Source organism: Ictalurus punctatus, chromosome 5, assembly GCF_001660625.3.
Source record: "Ictalurus punctatus breed USDA103 chromosome 5, Coco_2.0, whole genome shotgun sequence".
Taxonomy (NCBI): domain Eukaryota; kingdom Metazoa; phylum Chordata; class Actinopteri; order Siluriformes; family Ictaluridae; genus Ictalurus; species Ictalurus punctatus.
In genome coordinates this window covers 35,214,088-35,233,525 of record NC_030420.2, presented here as the reverse complement: position 1 = coordinate 35,233,525, position 19,438 = coordinate 35,214,088, and the positions used below count along the sequence as shown (strand labels likewise).

General features: G+C 39.6%; 1 protein-coding gene across 7 annotated transcripts; it reads right to left on the bottom strand.

Annotated features, from left to right (window-relative positions):
• Positions 1-64: 64 nt before the first annotated feature.
• slc44a5b (solute carrier family 44 member 5b) lies at positions 65-18,360 on the bottom strand. Of its 7 annotated transcripts, none has more exons than XM_047155779.2 (24): positions 18,178-18,357; positions 12,325-12,373; positions 11,916-11,989; positions 11,410-11,494; positions 11,073-11,157; positions 10,711-10,839; positions 8,549-8,597; positions 7,788-7,911; positions 7,453-7,476; positions 6,741-6,769; positions 6,489-6,603; positions 6,061-6,173; positions 5,759-5,890; positions 5,374-5,473; positions 5,142-5,234; positions 4,624-4,711; positions 4,103-4,365; positions 3,556-3,650; positions 3,217-3,320; positions 3,039-3,112; positions 2,522-2,592; positions 2,169-2,257; positions 1,829-1,913; positions 65-1,554 (listed from the first exon to the last, which is right to left on the bottom strand). In XM_047155779.2, the coding sequence occupies exons 1-24, from the start codon at positions 18,212-18,214 to the stop codon at positions 1,418-1,420; spliced, it is 2,244 nt and encodes a 747-aa protein (XP_047011735.1). In that variant the 5' UTR covers positions 18,215-18,357; the 3' UTR covers positions 65-1,417. The 7 variants fall into 7 exon arrangements, with proteins under 7 accessions (XP_047011735.1, XP_047011734.1, XP_047011736.1 ...); XM_047155778.2 differs by having other exon boundaries at positions 8,549-8,609; positions 18,178-18,356; XM_047155780.2 differs by lacking the exon at positions 7,453-7,476 and having other exon boundaries at positions 6,741-6,772; positions 8,549-8,609; positions 18,178-18,356.
• Between the last annotated feature and the right edge of the window lie 1,078 nt (positions 18,361-19,438).

Here is a 19,438-nt window from a genome sequence, read left to right as displayed (position 1 = left end):
GTAGTATTGTGTAATATAGTATTCAGACGGTATACAGAACACACTCAATGAGCACACCTATTCATTAAAACAAATGAAACAATTTAATTAAATGTTAAGTCTTATTTGTAGAATAAAATAGACATGAAAACATAATGAATATAAATATTAAAGCTGATATTTTTCATGTAGTAATTAATCTTCAGTTTTTATTTTTAAAGGGAATAAACACTGATCCTGTAAACAGCAGCAGCGTGAGAGAGAGAAGTGTAAATATCACCAGAGACACAGGATAACCTCCTCGCTGAATAAACACTGATCTTACACATTTATTCGGAAAATACTAAATTCATACAAAATGTACGACTAATAGTTTACAAAGCAGCTTTATAAAAAATAATCATATTCTAATACCTTCATATATAAACACAGTGCTGAGGCACCACCCTTCACTTTAATTACACTGCTGAAATTTCTGTGTAAGTCTAAACTTAGTGTGTGATCACACTTCAGTTACACACACAGAAGAGTCAAACATACAAACCCTGTGTGTGTGTGTGTGTGTGTGTGTGTGTGTGTGTGTGTGTGTGATCTTCTCAATATGAGAAAAAACACAATTATTAACATTGCTCAATTAAAAACATAGCAGTTAGAAAAATTATATAAAACACTGTTTACTGCGCACACACACACACTATAAAGCTATAAAGCTGTGATATATATATGAACAAAAGAAAAGATCAATAAAACACCCTTTTCATATGCAATCTTTCTCTTATTCCACATCTTATAAACAGAGAAAATAAAGTTTTAAATATATTTTGAACATTTCCTGCTCCAGAGTGCGTTCTTCACTGCAGCGTTAAAGCTCAGTCGTGTTCCACCGTTTATGCGATTAAAGATTTCACATGAACGTCACTCCTCAGATCTTCATCACATCAGAAGTTGACTAACAGTGACACACTGATGTTTCTCACTGTTAGCGAAAGTGTAATTACAGCATTATTTAAGTTTTTCTTAATAATTTAACAACAGATGAGAGAAATGTTGATGTTCCTGATGTTTCTGTCTCAGTTCCATCTGAACACAGCGTTAGACCTCATGCTGAAACTTACTGTTATAATATCACTTCTACAAGGAATTTGAATTATTTGAATACTTTACAGGTCTAATGTGTGTGTGTGTGTGTGCGCGGGCGCTGAATATCAGTTCTACACTATACTGAGATACAATGTCATTTGCGTGGAAACTCAAAATATTGTAATAATATTGTAAATTAATCCGTAATAAAAAGATTAAACCTGTTTAAACTGGACTTTTAAAGCTTTTCTCTCAGACAGCGCGTCTGACTTGTGTCTGTCCCTCAGCTCAGGGTCTGACCTCACATTGATTTAAAACTCGTCATTCCTCATTTCCACTCTTCCATGCCTCTACTCCTTCACTTCCTCCTCAGAGCTCCGCCCCTTTTCCTCTCCTCGGTTCTCCCGTGGTTCTTGTTGTTCAGGATGGACCTCAGTGAGCTGCTCATGTAGTACGGCCGAGATGCAGAGCCATCGTTCTTCTCCAGATCCACCACTGAGAACATCAACACACTGTTAATGTTCATCATTCATGGACCAATCAATCGGCAGGAACAGGTCACATGGTCACAAAACACAGACTTAATACCTTTGGCTTATTATTATTATTATTGTCAAATCTCTAAGCACAGTGATGTGATTTTCAGCTCCTGATGGCAGACTTTGTTTAATAAAGTTGTTTAATTTATCAGTGTTCATATTGTGTTTATTTTCTAAGTGTTTATTTCAGCTGTGTGTTATGTTTTACTCTTTGTGGTATTGATACTTACAGAAGCAGAGGAACAGCGTATCCACACACATGGCGTAGACACTAAAGAATCCATGAGCCACAAGATACGATCCAAACACCACCGTCTGCAGGAGAACACATTCCAAACACCACCAGAAACACTGAGGAACACTGAGGAACACTACTACTGTGTGGAGATAGTTATATTTTTAAATGATTATTGAAGTAAAATCACTGTTGATGCTGATTAATAATTCAGAATGATTTATGCTGGAAGGAGTCTTATTATTTATATTGTCAGTAAAAAAGAGGAAGTCTCCATATGATGATGGTATGACACCATGATGATGTCATACTGATGGTATAATATCGCTTCTCACCAGCAGGGGGACCCAGTAATAGTTTAGTGATGGCACTTTTTCCTGAAACACAGGAATTTGACGAGTGAAGAAGAAGAATGCGAGGACGCCTGAAAACCAGAAAGATGTCCACAGGTTAATGCTTTAAAGGTTCCAGAACACCTGATTCAACACCTGACTTAATGAGTAGATTAAATACTGTAATGAGATCATTTTATTAAACCTTTAATTATTTTACAGAATGTGGAAATGTCAAGACAAAAACACACTGAGAAAAAATAAAACTCTTATGAGAGTAAGACAGAGAATGAACTGGTAATAAAGGAAGAACGAGGCAGAGAACAACAGATATACATTTACAGAGAGAGACACACCGACACTTCCTGAAATCAGGATTTTCCCCAGAAACAGCAGGAAATCAGTGACTTTATCCAACACCGCCACCCTGCAGATGCGCTCACACACACACACACACACACACACACACACACACACACACGTATGTAAGCACTGTTATACAGCTGAGTGTAAAAGTTTGCACCCCCTCAATTTGAAATGATGAACCCAGTGAGACTGAGTTCTGGTTTTACTTATAGTGCTCATTTAATTCCTTTTCTCAGTGTGTCTCCCCATAGCAACAGGATGAGAAGTCATCTGTGAATAATAAGTCCCTTGGTCTGAATAAGTTTGTGCCCTCTGAGCTCAGACACTGGCCTACTCACTCTGCTAGTTTCTACTGTTTGATATTGGTCTGAATAGTGCTTTATATAAACTGTCTTAAATGTGTGTGTGTGTGTGTGTATTTGTATGTGTGTGACAGAAACTCCTGAACAGCTCCATAAAATTTCAGTTTGTTTCAGTTTTCAGCACTAAGGGCTTTGTGTTTCTCACCTCATCACATTCCTCATCAGCAGGAAAAAGGCGTCTCTCGCTGAGGCACAGAAATTCCTCCCAAATATCGCAATCTGACACACACACACACACACACACACACACATCACAGAAAGATTCAGAACATTACAGATGCATTCAGATTAATAATGTGTGTGTTTATATATACATATCTCACCATGATGTAAGCGTTTCTGTTCATGAACCTGATGACGTGCTCAAGACACCAAAAGCAGCATTTCAGGCAACAGAGCAGGAAACGTGCAAGAGCATTATGAACACCTAAACACACACATACACACACACACAATTATTATTATTCTTATTAGTCATATTCTTGTTATCATCATTGTTATTTTTGGTGTTTATTTGTGTGTTTGTTGTTTATTGAGTGTAAACAGACCAAACAGACACACACAGTATACAGAGTTATCTTCGTTAGCTGAGCAGAAGTTTAAGCGCAGGTTTCTCTACACTGCTGCAGGAGGAGTGTGTTGGTGACACACCAGCGTTTTACCTTTCAATTTATGATCCAGGTATTCCAGAACGATGCGGATGAACTGAACTGTGGACAGGATCAAAGAACCGAAGGCCAGAGAACCTGTATGGAACCTGGAGCATTAACACACTCATTAATACATCACATAACACACAGGACTGATACATACACCTTTACACGGTTACACTAATGAACTGATCTTGTGTTCCAATAATTTCGGAGGCGACTGTAATTCGTGTTCTCACTCACGTTATTAAGTTATTATGAACAGTTGTTCTTCATCACCAGCCTCTCTCTCTTTTAAAGACTTTCCTGTGCTGAAAAACTTAAAATTACAGCTTTACTTCTAACTGTTACAGAGCACCGACACTGGAGACTCCTTCCATAAATGTTATATAAACATCTCCGTATTAGAACGAGCGCATTAATATAAACCTGTGATGTGCAGCTGCGCTACTGTCAGAGCCGCTGTTATAGAAAATTAATCAACACCTTCTGACCAATCACAGTCTAGAACTCAATAACAGTGTGGTGTAAATAAAATAAATAAATAACAGGAGGAGACCTGAGTGTGCGTCTGAAGGAGGCAGATACAGGGCATGCTGGGATATCAGCAGGTTTGTTCAAGGTCCAGTAGTAGGAGGTGAAAGCTCCAGAGAGCGTGCACTGCCCCAACGCCAGCACGAAGTTCACCAACCACAGCAACACAAACACGTTACACAGCTGCAGAACCGCCATGTAGCGATGATACACACTCTCACCGCCATAAAACGCAAACACACACTGAGAACCCCTACACACACTGCTCACATTCCCCTGACTGAATGTCTGCAGTGGAGAGAACACACACACAATAAAAACACACACACACAATAAACACACACATGCCCACAACACACACACAATACACAAAGCACAGCTTTTTAGAATTGACGCAATTTAGTCAATTTATTTATTCAGGATTTATTCTGTATTTTTATTTTTTATATGGAAGGAGGCGTGGCAGCTGTATCTGTCAGTCATATGATAGGGTATTGTGTATGAGCTGTTGTGTGTGTGTGTGTGTGTGTGTGTGTGTGCGCGTACCTGAGGGTCACAGGTCATATTGCTGTATTTACAGTCTGGTTGTGCTGAAATCACTTTATACACAGCTTCACCAGACGAGGCCAGAAAACTGAATGTCACATGTTAAGGATTACTTTTTATATTTTAAAAAGATCTTTTATATTTGAAGATATTTCCTGATTAAGAATGATCTTTATACACCTGAGTAACACAGAAAGCATGTGCCCCAGTGTCCTAATGCGAGTACGAATCCTGACAATGTCTCAGCCGTCCGTGGTCAGGAAAGCAAAACTGGCTGTGGGAGGGGCATACTCTCTCTCCCCTGTCAATCACAGCCAAACTAGCCAATAGTCGGCGCCTGTTAGCTCATCCGAGTCTGTTACACTGCATGAGCAGCAGCTTGGGAATTGGGCAAGATCAAATTAGGGAGGAAAACCAACCAAAAAAAAAAAGGAAAAAAAGAAAAAAAAGAAAAAAAAACAACTCTGTGCTAATATTACTTACACACACACACACACACACACACACACAAAGGATACACAGCTGTCGTGGCCCAGTAAGCAATACAGACTGCGAGCAAGAGGAAGGTGATAATCGGATAAAATAATGTCGATGTTACGTAACTGATCGCCCTAAGAGTGAGAGAGACAGAGAGTGAGACAGATGGAGCGTAAGACACAGATTTAATCATACAGAAGTATGTGGGTGGAGTCTGTACCTGTAAGTAAGGTGTAATGTGAGTGTAATGGGTGAAGTGGGTGGAGTCTGTACCTGCTTCCCTCTTTGAGCAAAGCGATGGCGATACACACTCTCCTCCCCAAAAAGATCAACACCAAAATGATCACAGCCTCCATCACTGCCAGCACAATCACTGTAACACATACCATCTATTACAGCCATGCTAATGCTATGATAATGCTACTGGTAACACTATGATAATGATAATGCTAATACATGTGAGCAAAACTGATCAGACTAATTAATGAAATGGATTTCAAAACTACGGTATTTGATAATGATCTTTTCCATCAAAACGTAGGCGTAGAGTTGAGCTCCATTGTCTGTGCTGGAGCTCCGGCCCCATGCCCCACCCATTGCAGTCCATCAACAAGGTGCTAATGCCAATATCAAGCTAACACAGGAATCAACGTCTTACTGAAGATCAGCCAGGTCTGGCTCAGCTGCAGATAAATCCTGAAATCTGTATGAAAGCCAAGATCAGTGATGGACACATCAGCATCAGGTTTCCCTTTCAGAGTCCTGTACTCCCAGTAACAGTGCCAGATCCCTGAAGAACCACAGGAGAACCATAAACAACACAGAAAGAAAGGAGATCAAGAGGAATGTAATGGATATTTACCAATCTGGGTGACAGAGAGAGGCTTGGAATTTGGGTGTGAGGTGTGTATGTATATATGTGTGTGTGTGTGTGTGTGTGTGTGTGTGTGTGTGTGTTACCATATCCCACTGCACCAATTAAACAAAATATCACACTCCACAGTAAGACTCCAGCCATCAGTCTCAGGAGGAAAATAAACAGCAGACTGATCACCATGGTAATGACCAGACCTCTGCACGCACGCACGCGCACACACACACACACACACACACACACACACATACGTTAATTCACAAAATTCCTGTATTTACTATGAGAAGCTGTAACTGTGTTAGCGTGATCATGTTACTGGTGGTGGGCGTGGGCTATTCTGGTTATTAACAGGTTATAAAGGTTTACATATTATACATAAATGGATAAATTCATACAATTAAAATCGATATCCTGAATGTATATATTTCTGTAAAGCTGATTTGGGACGATGTCCGTTATTAAGAGCACTACACAAATAAAACTGAACTGAATTTATAGTGAATTAAAGTCTCACATTAGAATCCAGAACCAGGTCCTGGCGAAGTCCTCAAAGATCTTCACTCCAATCTCTTTAGCATCCAGCAGACTGGAAATACCGCTGAGAGACAAAACACCACCTCCATTAACACCTCCAAGACACACACACACAAATCTCAGTGTCTCACTGTCTACACCAGCAGGTTTAGTTTTAGTGTTATTGGCTAGAGTATTAGCTTATTGGCTTTTTAGCATGCTAGCTAATTAATGAGACAATATGATCAGTTACCGAGTTTGAAGGAAACTGAATTTCTGAATCTGCTTCAAAATGACAAAACACAAACACACAAACACAAAAAACACACAAGAACCAGAGTGTATATAATCCCGAAGACACTCAGAAATAAGGTGAACATCAGGCAGGTAGCAAATGTGAACCACAAAACACACACACACAGTTTAATGTGTGTAAACTTTTGGCTAAGTGCAAGTTAAACACAGCCGTCACACGTCTTAACGTGAAATTCAGGATGCTGCCTCACAGAAAAAAAAACCTTTGTGGGCGTGTCCTAAATTAGGACATTAGAATTGACAGATTTCATAACGGATGAAGTTATTTTTAAAGACGATTTGTCTACTCAGTATTGATATAATAATTTACTACATCATGTAAACATAAATCAATCAAATCATCTAAAATATGTTTATTCAGTACATCTACAGATATATTACAGTAACGACCTACATATTTCAGATTATCAGGGTTTACTGTCAATTTAATGATATATTGTCACACCCTGTATAATAATAATATATTATTATTATTATTATTATTATTATTATTATTATAACATGAAAAGAAAGTGCAGTTTGTTGAACTCAGAGTTCACACAAACTGAGAATCTGAATCCAGATCAGAATCAGAAGTGAACTCATGCACACATGCAGCTTGACTGTAAATCAGACTGTAAATACGTCTGCGCTCAGCCTGAGTCTCGTACCCTGATAAAGCTGATGACTCTCGCCTGAAGATATAAACAGATATAAAACACACACACACACACAGGATTAACGTTACCTGAAAGTCAGAAAGTGTGTGTTATAACTCCGATCTGAGAAAAGTTCATTACAACATGTTCATCATTTCCCAGTTTGTATCACTGTCTTTATTTCATTTCATTTATTCCAAACACTAGATGGCGCACAAACACAAGGTCTCTTCACATCATTCGGTAAAGAAGTGAGAGTAAAATATTTTCTTTCCCAGACTCTGAAATAAAGACGTTTGTGTTTAGTCTGTGGAGAGAGCTGAAGAACACAGATGTTTGTAACTCACTTGGCGGCGTCTCTCAGCTCAGAAACACTCCTGCTTTTACCCAATCCATCTTTAAAGATGGTTTTGTTGGCGACGGTTAAAGTGCCATTTCTGGTGATGAAATCAGGGAAACACCTCTGCAGGACTGAACACACACACACACACACACACACACACACACACACACACACACGCACATACACACACACACAGCAGAAAGGTCACCTGAGTTCATTACTCAGACAATAAAGTGTGTAGACTGTGCTGGCTTGGGTACAGCGGTCTGCTTTAACACTAATGCAGGTGATCACCTAAGAAATGTTTAGTATCTGAAGTGTCTTTTTTTTATTTTTCCCCCTAAACATTCATGAACTCAGACATGTTTATGTTCTGTAATCTCATTTTCTAAATAAATGAAAGAGTAAAATAGCAGTAATGATATGTATTACACGTTTATATACAACTACAACTTTATTTTACTATAATATACAACTTTATTACCATCCACATGCAGATAATGGGTATAGGGGCAGGGCATATGATGCAAGACCTAGAGGGCAGGGCATGTGATAGCCAGGCGTTTAAAGCCCCAGGGGGAGAGGCATACAGGATTAGATCAGGGGGTGGGGCATAAGGCCCAGGGGCGGGGCTTGGGGAACGGAGTGCTGCCATTAGAGGGACATTTTGTTTATTGCTCCTTTAACAGATAATAATCCGAACCTGCAGTGACTCTGAGACTGAATAAATAAAACATGAGTTATAATAAATAAAACATAACTCACAAGGTCTGCTGGGAACGAGCATCGAGGGACAATCTTCATCTCTGATCACCTGAACAACAGACTGTTACACATACACACACACACACACACACACAGACACACACACACTTAACCATTTAGCAACTACATATATACACACAGACACACTCAATGTCCACTTTAACCGTGGCATGGATGCTGGTGCCACATGGGCTGGTTGAGTATTTCAGTATGGGTGAGTCAGTGCCCATGAGAGCCTCAGATTCCTGTTCTTGGCTTAATGTGATCTTCTGCTGTTGTAGCCCATCCACCTCAAGGTTTGAAGTTTCGTGCATGCTGAGATGCTTTTCCGCTCACCAGGGTTGTAAAGAATGATTATATGAATTACTATATCCTTCCAGGCAGCTCGAACCAGTCTGGTCATTTTCCTCTGACCTCTCTTATTAACAAGGCGTTTCCACCCACAGAACTGTCGCTCACTCAGTGTCTCTGTCCTATCAGATTTGCAGCATTTGACTGAATCTGAGGAGAAAGTAAAGCTCTATATACTTCATAATTCATCCTGCTCCCTCTATCAGCCATAACACTTCCTCCACCATGTTTCACAGATGATGTGGTGTGCTTTGGATCATGAGTCCTTCATTTCCTTCTCCATACTCTTCTCTTGCCATGATTCTGGTACAAGTTCATCTTGCATCAGAACTGGGCTTTCTTTTTTTTTTTTTTTTTTTTTTTTAGAAAAGTCTAATCTGGCCTTTCTGTTCCTGAGTGTTACCAGAGGTTTGCACCTTGAGGTAAACGTCTGACTTTACATTCATGAAGGCGTCTCTTGACTGTAGACTTTGACAATGATACGCCTACCTCCTCCAGAGTGCTCTTGTCTAGATGTTGTGAAGGGTTTTTTCTTCAACAAGAAAAGAAATCTGAGATTATCCACTTTATTTATCTTCTGTGGTCCTGCAGGTCTTTTGGTGTTGCTGAGCTCACCAGTGCATTCCTTCAGTTTAACAATGTACCAGATCGTTGATTTGGCCACTCTTAAAGTTGCTCCTATCCCTCTGATAGCTCCGTTCTGTTTTTTCAGCCTGATGATGGCCTCCTTCACCTGCATCCACACCTCTTTGGACCGCATATTGAGAGTTCCCATGAACAGCTACCAAATGAAAATTTGGAATCAACTCCAGATTGTTTATCTCCTTAATTTGTCATGAAATAACGATGAAACAGGCCACAGCTGGCCATGAAACTGCTTATTAGTCAGTTGACCGATTACTTTTGAGCCTGTGAAAATACAGGGACCCCGGAAAAAAGTCTGTATTTCTGATAAGTTTAATGTAATATTTTTGTCAAACTCCCTGAATTAATGCTGAAAGTCGACACTTCATCCCATCCTGATTACTTCATTTCACTTCCACTGTGGTGCCGTACAGAGGCACCATTACCTCAACTGTCCAAATACTTATGAACCTGACTATAAATAGATTATATGTATCACTTTTTAAAAAGTGTGTGTGTGCATAAGTGTGTCTGCGCCAGTCAGCCTGGCACTGTGGCATGTACTATGCATGGTCATTAGCACACGTGAGTATTTGTGCGTGTGTGTGAGTTTGTGTGTGAGTGTGTGTGTGTGCTAGCACATCCAGCGTAGGAAGGGGGGGGGGGGGGGGGGGGGGGACACAACATGACTCGACCATAGCATTATGGTGACAAAATGGAGGTGTGTGTGAGTGATGTGTAACAAACACGCATGCACACACACACACACACACACACGATAATGACCAGGCATAATACATGTTTCATCTTCACAAACACACACACACACACACGTTCCATATTTAACCATCAGGAAACCAGAACTAACTTCCTAATGATGCATGTGCTGAATGACAGTGAGACAGATAGATGGACAAACAGGTACAGGGAAAGAGAGAGAGAAAGAGTCAGACAGACAGACAGACACTCGATACAGAGACTTACACCAGCAGACAGGTGTCAGACAGTCATATGATTAAAGGCCTTCATTACCAACACAAACCACACAGTCAGACATATGGAGAGAGAGAGAGAGAGAGAGAGAGAGAGAGAGAGAAATAAATAGAGACAGACAGTCAGTCAATACAGAGAGACAGACAGTCAGACAGTCAGTCAATACAGAGAGACAGACAGACAAGTAGTGCTACCTTAGTGGGCGTGTTGAATCCAGGTCTGCAGAACTGTCTGTAATAATCCCACTGACTCCGGTTCCTGCTGTAACTATACTGTACATCCACATATGTAATAAACCTGTCCGGACACTCTGACACACACAACTAGACACACACACACACACACACACAGAATGTTAATACATGGATTATGATGAAAAAGGCAGAATGTGAGATTAAGACAGAACTGCACTGGTCCCTGAACTCATCCGGTACCAACCACCACATCACGCTCATAATGACTGAGATCTTCTCTACATTCTGATCTTTGATGTGAAGATGGATTGAGAGTGTGTGTGTGTGTGTGTGTGTGTGTGTGTGTGTGTAAACTGCTCTACCTGCGTTGTAGGACACTGCAGATTGATGAGCACTGCTGGATTAGCACACTGTAAAATGTTGAAGTAAAACAGTACGGCTTTATTTCTGCACAAAACACATGAAGAAGAAAAACATTTAAAAGAACGTTTAACATACCAACAATCTGGAGTTAAATTACAGACTAAAATCCACAGGCTACAGATGACTGAATATAGAGGGTGTGTATGTGGTTACACCTGCAGTGATGTGAAAGCATCCTGAATACGATACAGTATAGTACACTACAATTCAGTGCAGTAGAACACACACACACACACACACACACACACACACACACACACACACACACACACTTACTCATTAGCGGTATCCTGTTGGCCACAGAACTGGCCATAACTGTCTGTGGGGTAAATCACTTTCCGAGGGTCACCATGCATCCATGCTACACACACACACACACAAACACACACACACACACACACAGATGTTTAAGCATTGCAGTTATTTATTCATCAGTTTGTTCAGTTATTATTTTATTATTTATTTATTTAACAATTCATTTGACTTTAGATTTGCCATTTATTAAGCCTATGTGTGTGTGTGTGTGAGAGAGAGTGCGTGTGTGTGTGTGAGTGAGTGTGTGTGTGTGCGAGTGTGTGTGCGTGTGAGGGTGTGTGTGCGCGAGTGTAAGTGTGCGAGTGTGAGAGAAAGAGAGTGTGTATGTGTGTGTGAGAGAGAGAGTGTGTGTGCGGGTGTGTGAGTGTGTGAGAGAGAGAGTGTGTGTGTGAGTGTGTGTGTGTGTGTGTGTGTGTGTGTGTGTGTGTGAGCGTGATGAAACTGGCAGTAATGAGTGTGTTACTCACCAACTGTTCCCAGAGCAATGTAGCTGAGGATGATTATGACAAAGAAGACACAGCAGAGCGTGTCTGTACAGCACCTGGAGACCACATCATCATCATGATCATGATCATCATCATCATCAGAATTATTATGAATGAGAGAGGCAGAGACACTCAGTAATTCATCACCACCATCAATGTGTTGAGGTGAAATCCACACCTTCCCGATGAAGATGATTTTAATATTCATATTCTAACCATTTAAACTAGTGAATTAGAATAATGATAACGCCTACAGATCAGCTCTGTGCTGAGATCATTTGTGATCTTGATCCTGAGATGATTAAAATAAAAGAGATGATTTAAATAAAAGAGCTGCATGTTGGGCCTCCGAGCGAGGCTTTAACCCGAGTAAGGTGTATATACACTGTACCTGTTGCGAACAGGTCCTCTGAACTTCGGATCAAACTTGTGAGGTTCACCTGTGACAGAAGAACATCATCAGGAACATTAACACCGTCTGTCAGAGAGCACGTGACAGCATAACAATGAAATCATTAAGTGCTATTTATTAATTAATCAGACAAAGCAGGAAGATTTATTCAGAGAGTTTCAGACTCCCAACTGCTGCATCTCTCATGTGTTTTAATGTTGATGATGTCAGAGTGGTGTTAGTCAGACATCTTCACAAGTCCCTGAGCTCCAAGTCAAGTCTCAAGTCTTTGTTCTATTTTTAGCAATAGTCCTTTCAGCTAGTTATTATAATGAACAGAGTGTATGAGGCTAAATCAATTCTGAAATATTAAAACTGATTACTTCTACAGAATGTCTTGTTCATTTATTCAAAATTGTCTAATAAAGCACACAAGCTTTTATTTAAATCATAAAATGTGTATACACAATCAAAAAAAACTATTACTTTCAAACTATTAATAATGGTCACGCAGAACTAAATTTTTAAATCATTTTTATTGGAAATTCGGTTTGATTACAGCATGACTAGCCTGATTACTCTCCCCTCAAAGTGCCCTTCAGAGGGGGATTTATAGACTGTCACCAGAGAAAAAAACCTGCCGTGTATTTCCAGCTGTTTGAGTTGCTGTGGTTCTGATGGGTGGTGATGAGTGGTGATGGATAACGATGGGTAATGATGGGTGACGATGGGTAATGATGGGTGATGATGGGTGATGATGGGTAATGATGGGTAATGATGGGTGATGATGGGTAATGATGGGTAATGATGGGTGGTGATGGGTGATGATGGGTGATGATGGGTGATGATGGGTGGTGATGGGTGGTGATGGGTAATGATGGGTGGTGATGGGTAATGATGGATAATGATGGGTTGTGATGGATAACGATGGGTAACGATGGGTAATGATGGGTGATGATGGGTAATGATGGGTAATGATGGGTAATGATGGGTAATGATGGGTAATGATGGGTGATGATGGGTGATGATGGGTGATGATGGGTGATGATGGGTAATGATGGGTGGTGATGGGTGGTGATGGGTAATGATGGGTTGTGATGGATAACGATGGGTAATGATGGGTAACGATGGGTAATGATGGATGGTGATGGATAACGATGGGTAATGATGGGTAATGATGGGTAATGATGGGTGGTGATGGATAACGATGGGTAATGATGGGTAATGATGGGTAATGATGGGTGGTGATGGATAACGATGGGTAATGATGGGTAATGATGGGTGGTGATGGATAACGATGGGTAATGATGGGTGATGATGGGTAATGATGGGTAATGATGGGTGGTGATGGGTGGTGATGGGTGGTGATGGGTAATGATGGGTAATGATGGATAACGATGGGTAATGATGGGTGGTGATGGGTAATGATGGGTAATGATGGATAACGATGGGTAATGATGGATGGTGATGGATAACGATGGGTAATGATGGGTGGTGATGGGTAATGATGGGTAATGATGGATAACGATGGGTAATGATGGATAATGATGGGTAATGATGGGTGTTGATGGGTAATGATGGATAATGATGGATAACGATGGGTGGTGATGGGTAATGATGGGTGGTGATGGATAACGATGGGTAATGATGGGTGCTGATGGGCAATGATGGATAACAATGGGTGGTGATGGGTAATGATGGGTGGTGATGGATAACGATGAGTAATGATGGGTGGTGATGGATAACGATGGGTAATGATGTATAACGATGCGTGTATTTTTCTCATTTTTTAGTCGCTTTGGATAAAAGCATCTGCTAAGTGAATAAATGTAAATGTAATGATGGGTGGTGATGGGTAACGATGGATAACGATGGGTAATGATGGGTGGTGATGGGCAATGATGATTAATGATAGGTGGTGATGGGTAATGATGGATAACGATGGGTAAAGATGGGTGGTGATGGGTAAGGGAGTCTTCCAGTGAGTGCCGGCAGTAACAAAACCCCCGTGTATAGAGTGTATTTAACATTATAAACTTGGATGTTATATGCAAATGGTAGTTAATACTTGGGGGAACAAGAAAAAGACATGGAAACATTTGTACTTCTTGAGAACGGACAGGTTGGTGTGTTTACAGATGACTTGTGATATTTACTGATGCAGAAGGAATGAATAGAGAAATGTGGTGTTTGATACTGTTATCTCGGGTAATAAAGAGAGAACGTAATCCGGAATGCTGAACCAAATGACTTGTGTTTTTCATGAGTCTCTGTCTTCAAGTCCAAAAAACATTCTGCTCTTACACCTCTACTCTGTGCACTTTGCTTCTCTAGAACTCAATTATAAATCTTGTACAGTAGCACGACTCGTATTTTTCTCCGCTTGATATATCACTGTGCTTGAAATTCCTCATTTGTAAGTAGCTTTGGATAAAAGTGTCCGCTAAATGAATAAATAAATGTAAATAAATTCATACATTTAAAATCTACACCCTGAATGTATATATTTCTGAAAGCTGCACTGGGATGATGTCCGTTATTAAAAGCTACACAAATAAAACTGAATTGAACTGAAAATATTCGGTACATAAGCCCACATTAATGACAGCGATTTTGCTCATTGGGTTTGACCAATAAGTGACTGGCACCATTTATAGCTCCACCCACATGTCCTTATTTGGTTCTCTTGGTACCCTGCAAGAAGGGGAACCAAATTGTGGTACCATTGGGAACCAAATGGTGCCTAATAACAGTACCATTTACTTCGTAACGTGTCTCTTCCTGTCTCTCTGTCCCCCTCTCTTTATCTCTGTCCCCCTCTCTTTATCTCTCCATCTCTTCCTGTCTCTCTGTTCCCCTCTCTCTATCTCTGTCCCCCTCTCTTTATCTCTCCATCTCTTCCCTCTCTCTGTCCCCCACTCTCTTTCTCCATCTCTTCCTGTCTCTCTGTCCCCCTTTCTCTCTCCATCCTCCTCTCTCTCTCTCTCCATCTCTTCCTGTCTCTCTGTCACCTCTCTTTCTGTCTCTCTGTGCCCCTTTCTCTCTCCATCTGTCTCTCTGTCCCCCTCTCTTTCTCTCCCCACGTCTGTCTGTTTCTCTGTCCCCCGTTCTCTCTCCATCTGTCTGTGTCTCCGTTCCCCTCTCTTTCTCTGTCCATCTCTGTCTGTCTCTGCCCCCCTTTCTCTCTCCATCTGTCTCTCTGTCCTCCTCTCTTTCTCTCTCCAACTTTGTCTGTCTCTCTGTCCCCCTCTCTCTCAAAGTCTTTGTCTCTGCCTGTCTCTCTCTCAGTGGTGTGTGAGACAGTGTTGAAGCGTGATGGTGTTACAGATGGCTGACTGAGTCTGTCAGAGTGATGATGGTGTATTCAGTTCCACACAAACCCACACTGTACCAAGTTAAACAGGACGTCAGAGACCCGATTTAATCTGCTGTAGGTGGAACACACCTAAACTTTAAACTAGCTAATATCCAGACAAACAAGTGCAACAAGTTTGTATACCCCTGTTGGTTTCTGGGTAAAACAATTAGAACTGTAGTTTGTGTGACTGGGAATAAATATTCACACCAGTGCGAGTGACTTGTTCGGAGTTGTATAATAAAATCAGAATAAAAACTACAGGAAGTCCAAAATGCATCTACACCGAGTGACAGTTACTTTCACACTGCTTTTCATCTCCTCAGTCAACCGAACAAGTGTGTAAATACTGCAGAGAAGGCATTATGATGATGAGTAACACTGAACATCATCTGTTTCTCTCAACATCCCGATCTCACAATCCGCCATCTTTCATTAATCAATGACCTGAACCTGCAAATGCGACCTGCTTGCGTAGACACAGTGGCTTCAGGCGGAGTAAATTAATAATAATGCTAACGCTACAAGGTGGATTTAATTCAAACTTCTTTATTAAATAATTCCTCACCAATCATAATCAAGAGTAGCAACTGTTCAGTCTGTAAACATACAGTACACTGCAGCTCTCCTTCACTAACTCTAATAGAGCACTGACTTCATTTAAACTCACGGTTGCCAGATATCACTAGAAAAGTCAACTACAGTTTCCATGTTCTGTTTAATCCCCCAAAAGACACAGCAGACATGGCAACTCTGTACTGGGGAACCGATCTAAAACTGACAAACAAACAAAAATAAAACTCCTAAAATGTAAAGACAGAAAATGTGCTTGGTTATAAATAAATCATTTAATATAAAAATAGATATTATAATAAACTCAAAATATAAATAAAATGAGAAATTAAATGTTTAATTATTATGGGTTGCATTAAATATTAATTTGACATTAAGCTTAGTTCACTATTTCCTTAGGAGGCATTTAGTCTTTTTCCTAATATGGATCATTGTTGTGTTAGTCTACTTTTTATTAGGACTCTTTATTGTTATTTAAAAGATATTTAAGATATTTAAAAATACATATGTTATGCTATTTATTTATCAATTAACCAACAGTATCTCGTTGCTATTATTAACTCAATTAATAGTGACCATGAGCAGAGAGCTTATATTTAACTGTTTATGACCTCCTGTTTAAAGCTTAAATTTAAAAAGATTGGTATCTGGATCGGTATCGGCTGTAAAAATCCTGATCGGTGCGTCCCTAATGAACACCATTAAACTAAAGTGCTTTGCATCTGACGGGTAAATGAACTCACCCAATCACATCCTACATGAGATTATTCAGATATCTACACAGTATACACAGAGCGGTGCGAGAACTGACTCCAGCCCAGAACCATGACAGTGGAAATGTCTAATAGTGTAGCTTTAAATATATTTAAGAGGAGCAGAATTCAAACACTGAACATTTATATTTATTGTATTTGTTTACAAGGTAAACAGGTTAATGGTTGTTGTTATCTGCATACAGTCTGTAAAATTAACTGAAAATATTACATTTAGTTTATCAGAAGGTAAATTAAAGTGTCATGACCCACACTATGTTCCTAAATTCTGTCATAATTTACAAGCTCAAGTTTTCTGATGCCTACTTGTGTGTTATATTGTGGCACATTAACGTTACCATCTCTAAAAAAAATAAATAAACTTCAAACGTGCTCCTACTTTTTTGCAATTAGGAGCAGAAGTGCTTCTAAAATAAATAGTTACCGTAGAACCCTGAATGTGTATACCTGAGATTCCCTTAAAGTGCACCTCAAACAAAAAAAAAAGTTTATTAGCCAAAAAAAGTTTATTAGCCATTAAAGCTAATAAACTCAGTGTTTACTGTTTAAACTAAACTCAGTGTTTACTGTTTAAACTAAACTCAGTGTTTACTGTTTAAACTAAACTCAGTGTTTATTGTTAAAACTAAACTCAGTGTTTACTGTTTAAACTAAACTCAGTGTTTACTGTTTAAACTAAACTCAGTGTTTATTGTTAAAACTAAACTCAGTGTTTATTGTTTAAACTAAATTCAGTGTTTATTGTTTAAACTAAACTCTGTTTAGTGTGGAGTGTTTAGTTTAAACTCAGTGTTTATTGTTAAAACTAAACTCAGTGTTTACTGTTTAAACTAAACTCAGTGTTTATTGTTAAAACTAAACTCAGTGTTTATTGTTTAAACTAAATTCAGTGTTTATTGTTTAAACTAAACTCTGTTTAGTGTGGAGTGTTTAGTTTAAACTCGGTGTTTATTGATTAAACTAAACTCGGTTTAGTGTGGAGTGTTTAGTTTAAACTTAGTGTTTAGCACAGAGACAGAGTTGGTTAAAGTGGTAAATGTCCACCTACTGGCCTCTGATCAGAGTTGTGTCTCCTTACTTGTGTTGTGTGTAGTATTTAAACTAAAGTGTGTGATTATTGTAGTGTTTATAGAGTGAATATAAATCTCTTACCGCAGTAGGACGGAGAAAGTGGAGTTTTCCTTCCCATCGCTGTCCGGGTAAAACACCTCCTCCTGTGTTGTTCTCGGTGTTTTAACTCTTTTCTGTTTTTCTACAAGACTTTTCCTGCGAAGCTGCTGTTCTTTCTCTCCGAGTCTGTGTGTGCGCTCGTGTGTGCGTGTGTGCGTGTTCCAGGGGCGGAGCAACATGGCTGCGTCACCGCTTCACCTCACTGTCCCGAGAACTCCCACATAGACCCAATTCCGGTTTTTCATTTCCGCTAGAGGGCGCGAGAGACAAGATAAATAGACGGCCTTTAAAAATAAGATAATGTAAGATAAGATAAGATAAGATAAGTTATAACTTTATTAATCCCCCGTAGTGGAAATTTAGGTCAACATAGCAGCACGAAGGAATATAAAAGAACAGAACAGATGCCGTATTGTAGAAGTATTCACACACTATTTACACTATACAATCAATAATAATTATTTACAATCACATGTCTCAGATATAATCAGACTTAATTCTGTCAGTTTGGTGCTGTGGTGTTGTGGAGCCTGATGCCTGATGGCACAAATGAGCCTCCACTGTTTATGAAAAATAATTAGATGATTTTAGATGATAAAGGTTTTTTTATTTTTCAGCTCAAAATATTTCCATATTGAGCGCGTTATGATTTTTTAATCTCAGCTACATGATGTTAATTAAAATGTAAATAATTGGCATTTTATAATAAACACTATTTGAATTATTATTTGAATTACATTTACATTGACATTTATTCATTTAGCAGACGCTTTTATCCAAAGCGACTTACAAATGAGAAAATACAAGCAAATACTTTGAATACTCTATAATAATAATAATAATAATAATAATAATAATAATAATAATAATAATAATAATCCATCCTCTATACTGCTTATCCTTTTCAGGGTCACGGGGAAGCCTATCCCAGAGAGCATCGGGCACAATGCGGGGTACACCCTGGACAGGGTGCCAATCCATCGCAGGGCACAATCACATACACACTCACACACCCATTCATACACTTTGGACATGCCAATCAGCCTACCATGCATGTCTATGGACTGTGCACCCCCGCAGCACGGGGAGAACATGCAAACTCCGCACACAGGGCCACGGTGGGAATCGAACCCCCGACCCTGGAGGTGTGAGGCGAACGTGCTAACCGTATGATAATAATAATAATAATAATAATAATAATAATAATAATAATAATAACAACTATTATTAATTATTATTTAAA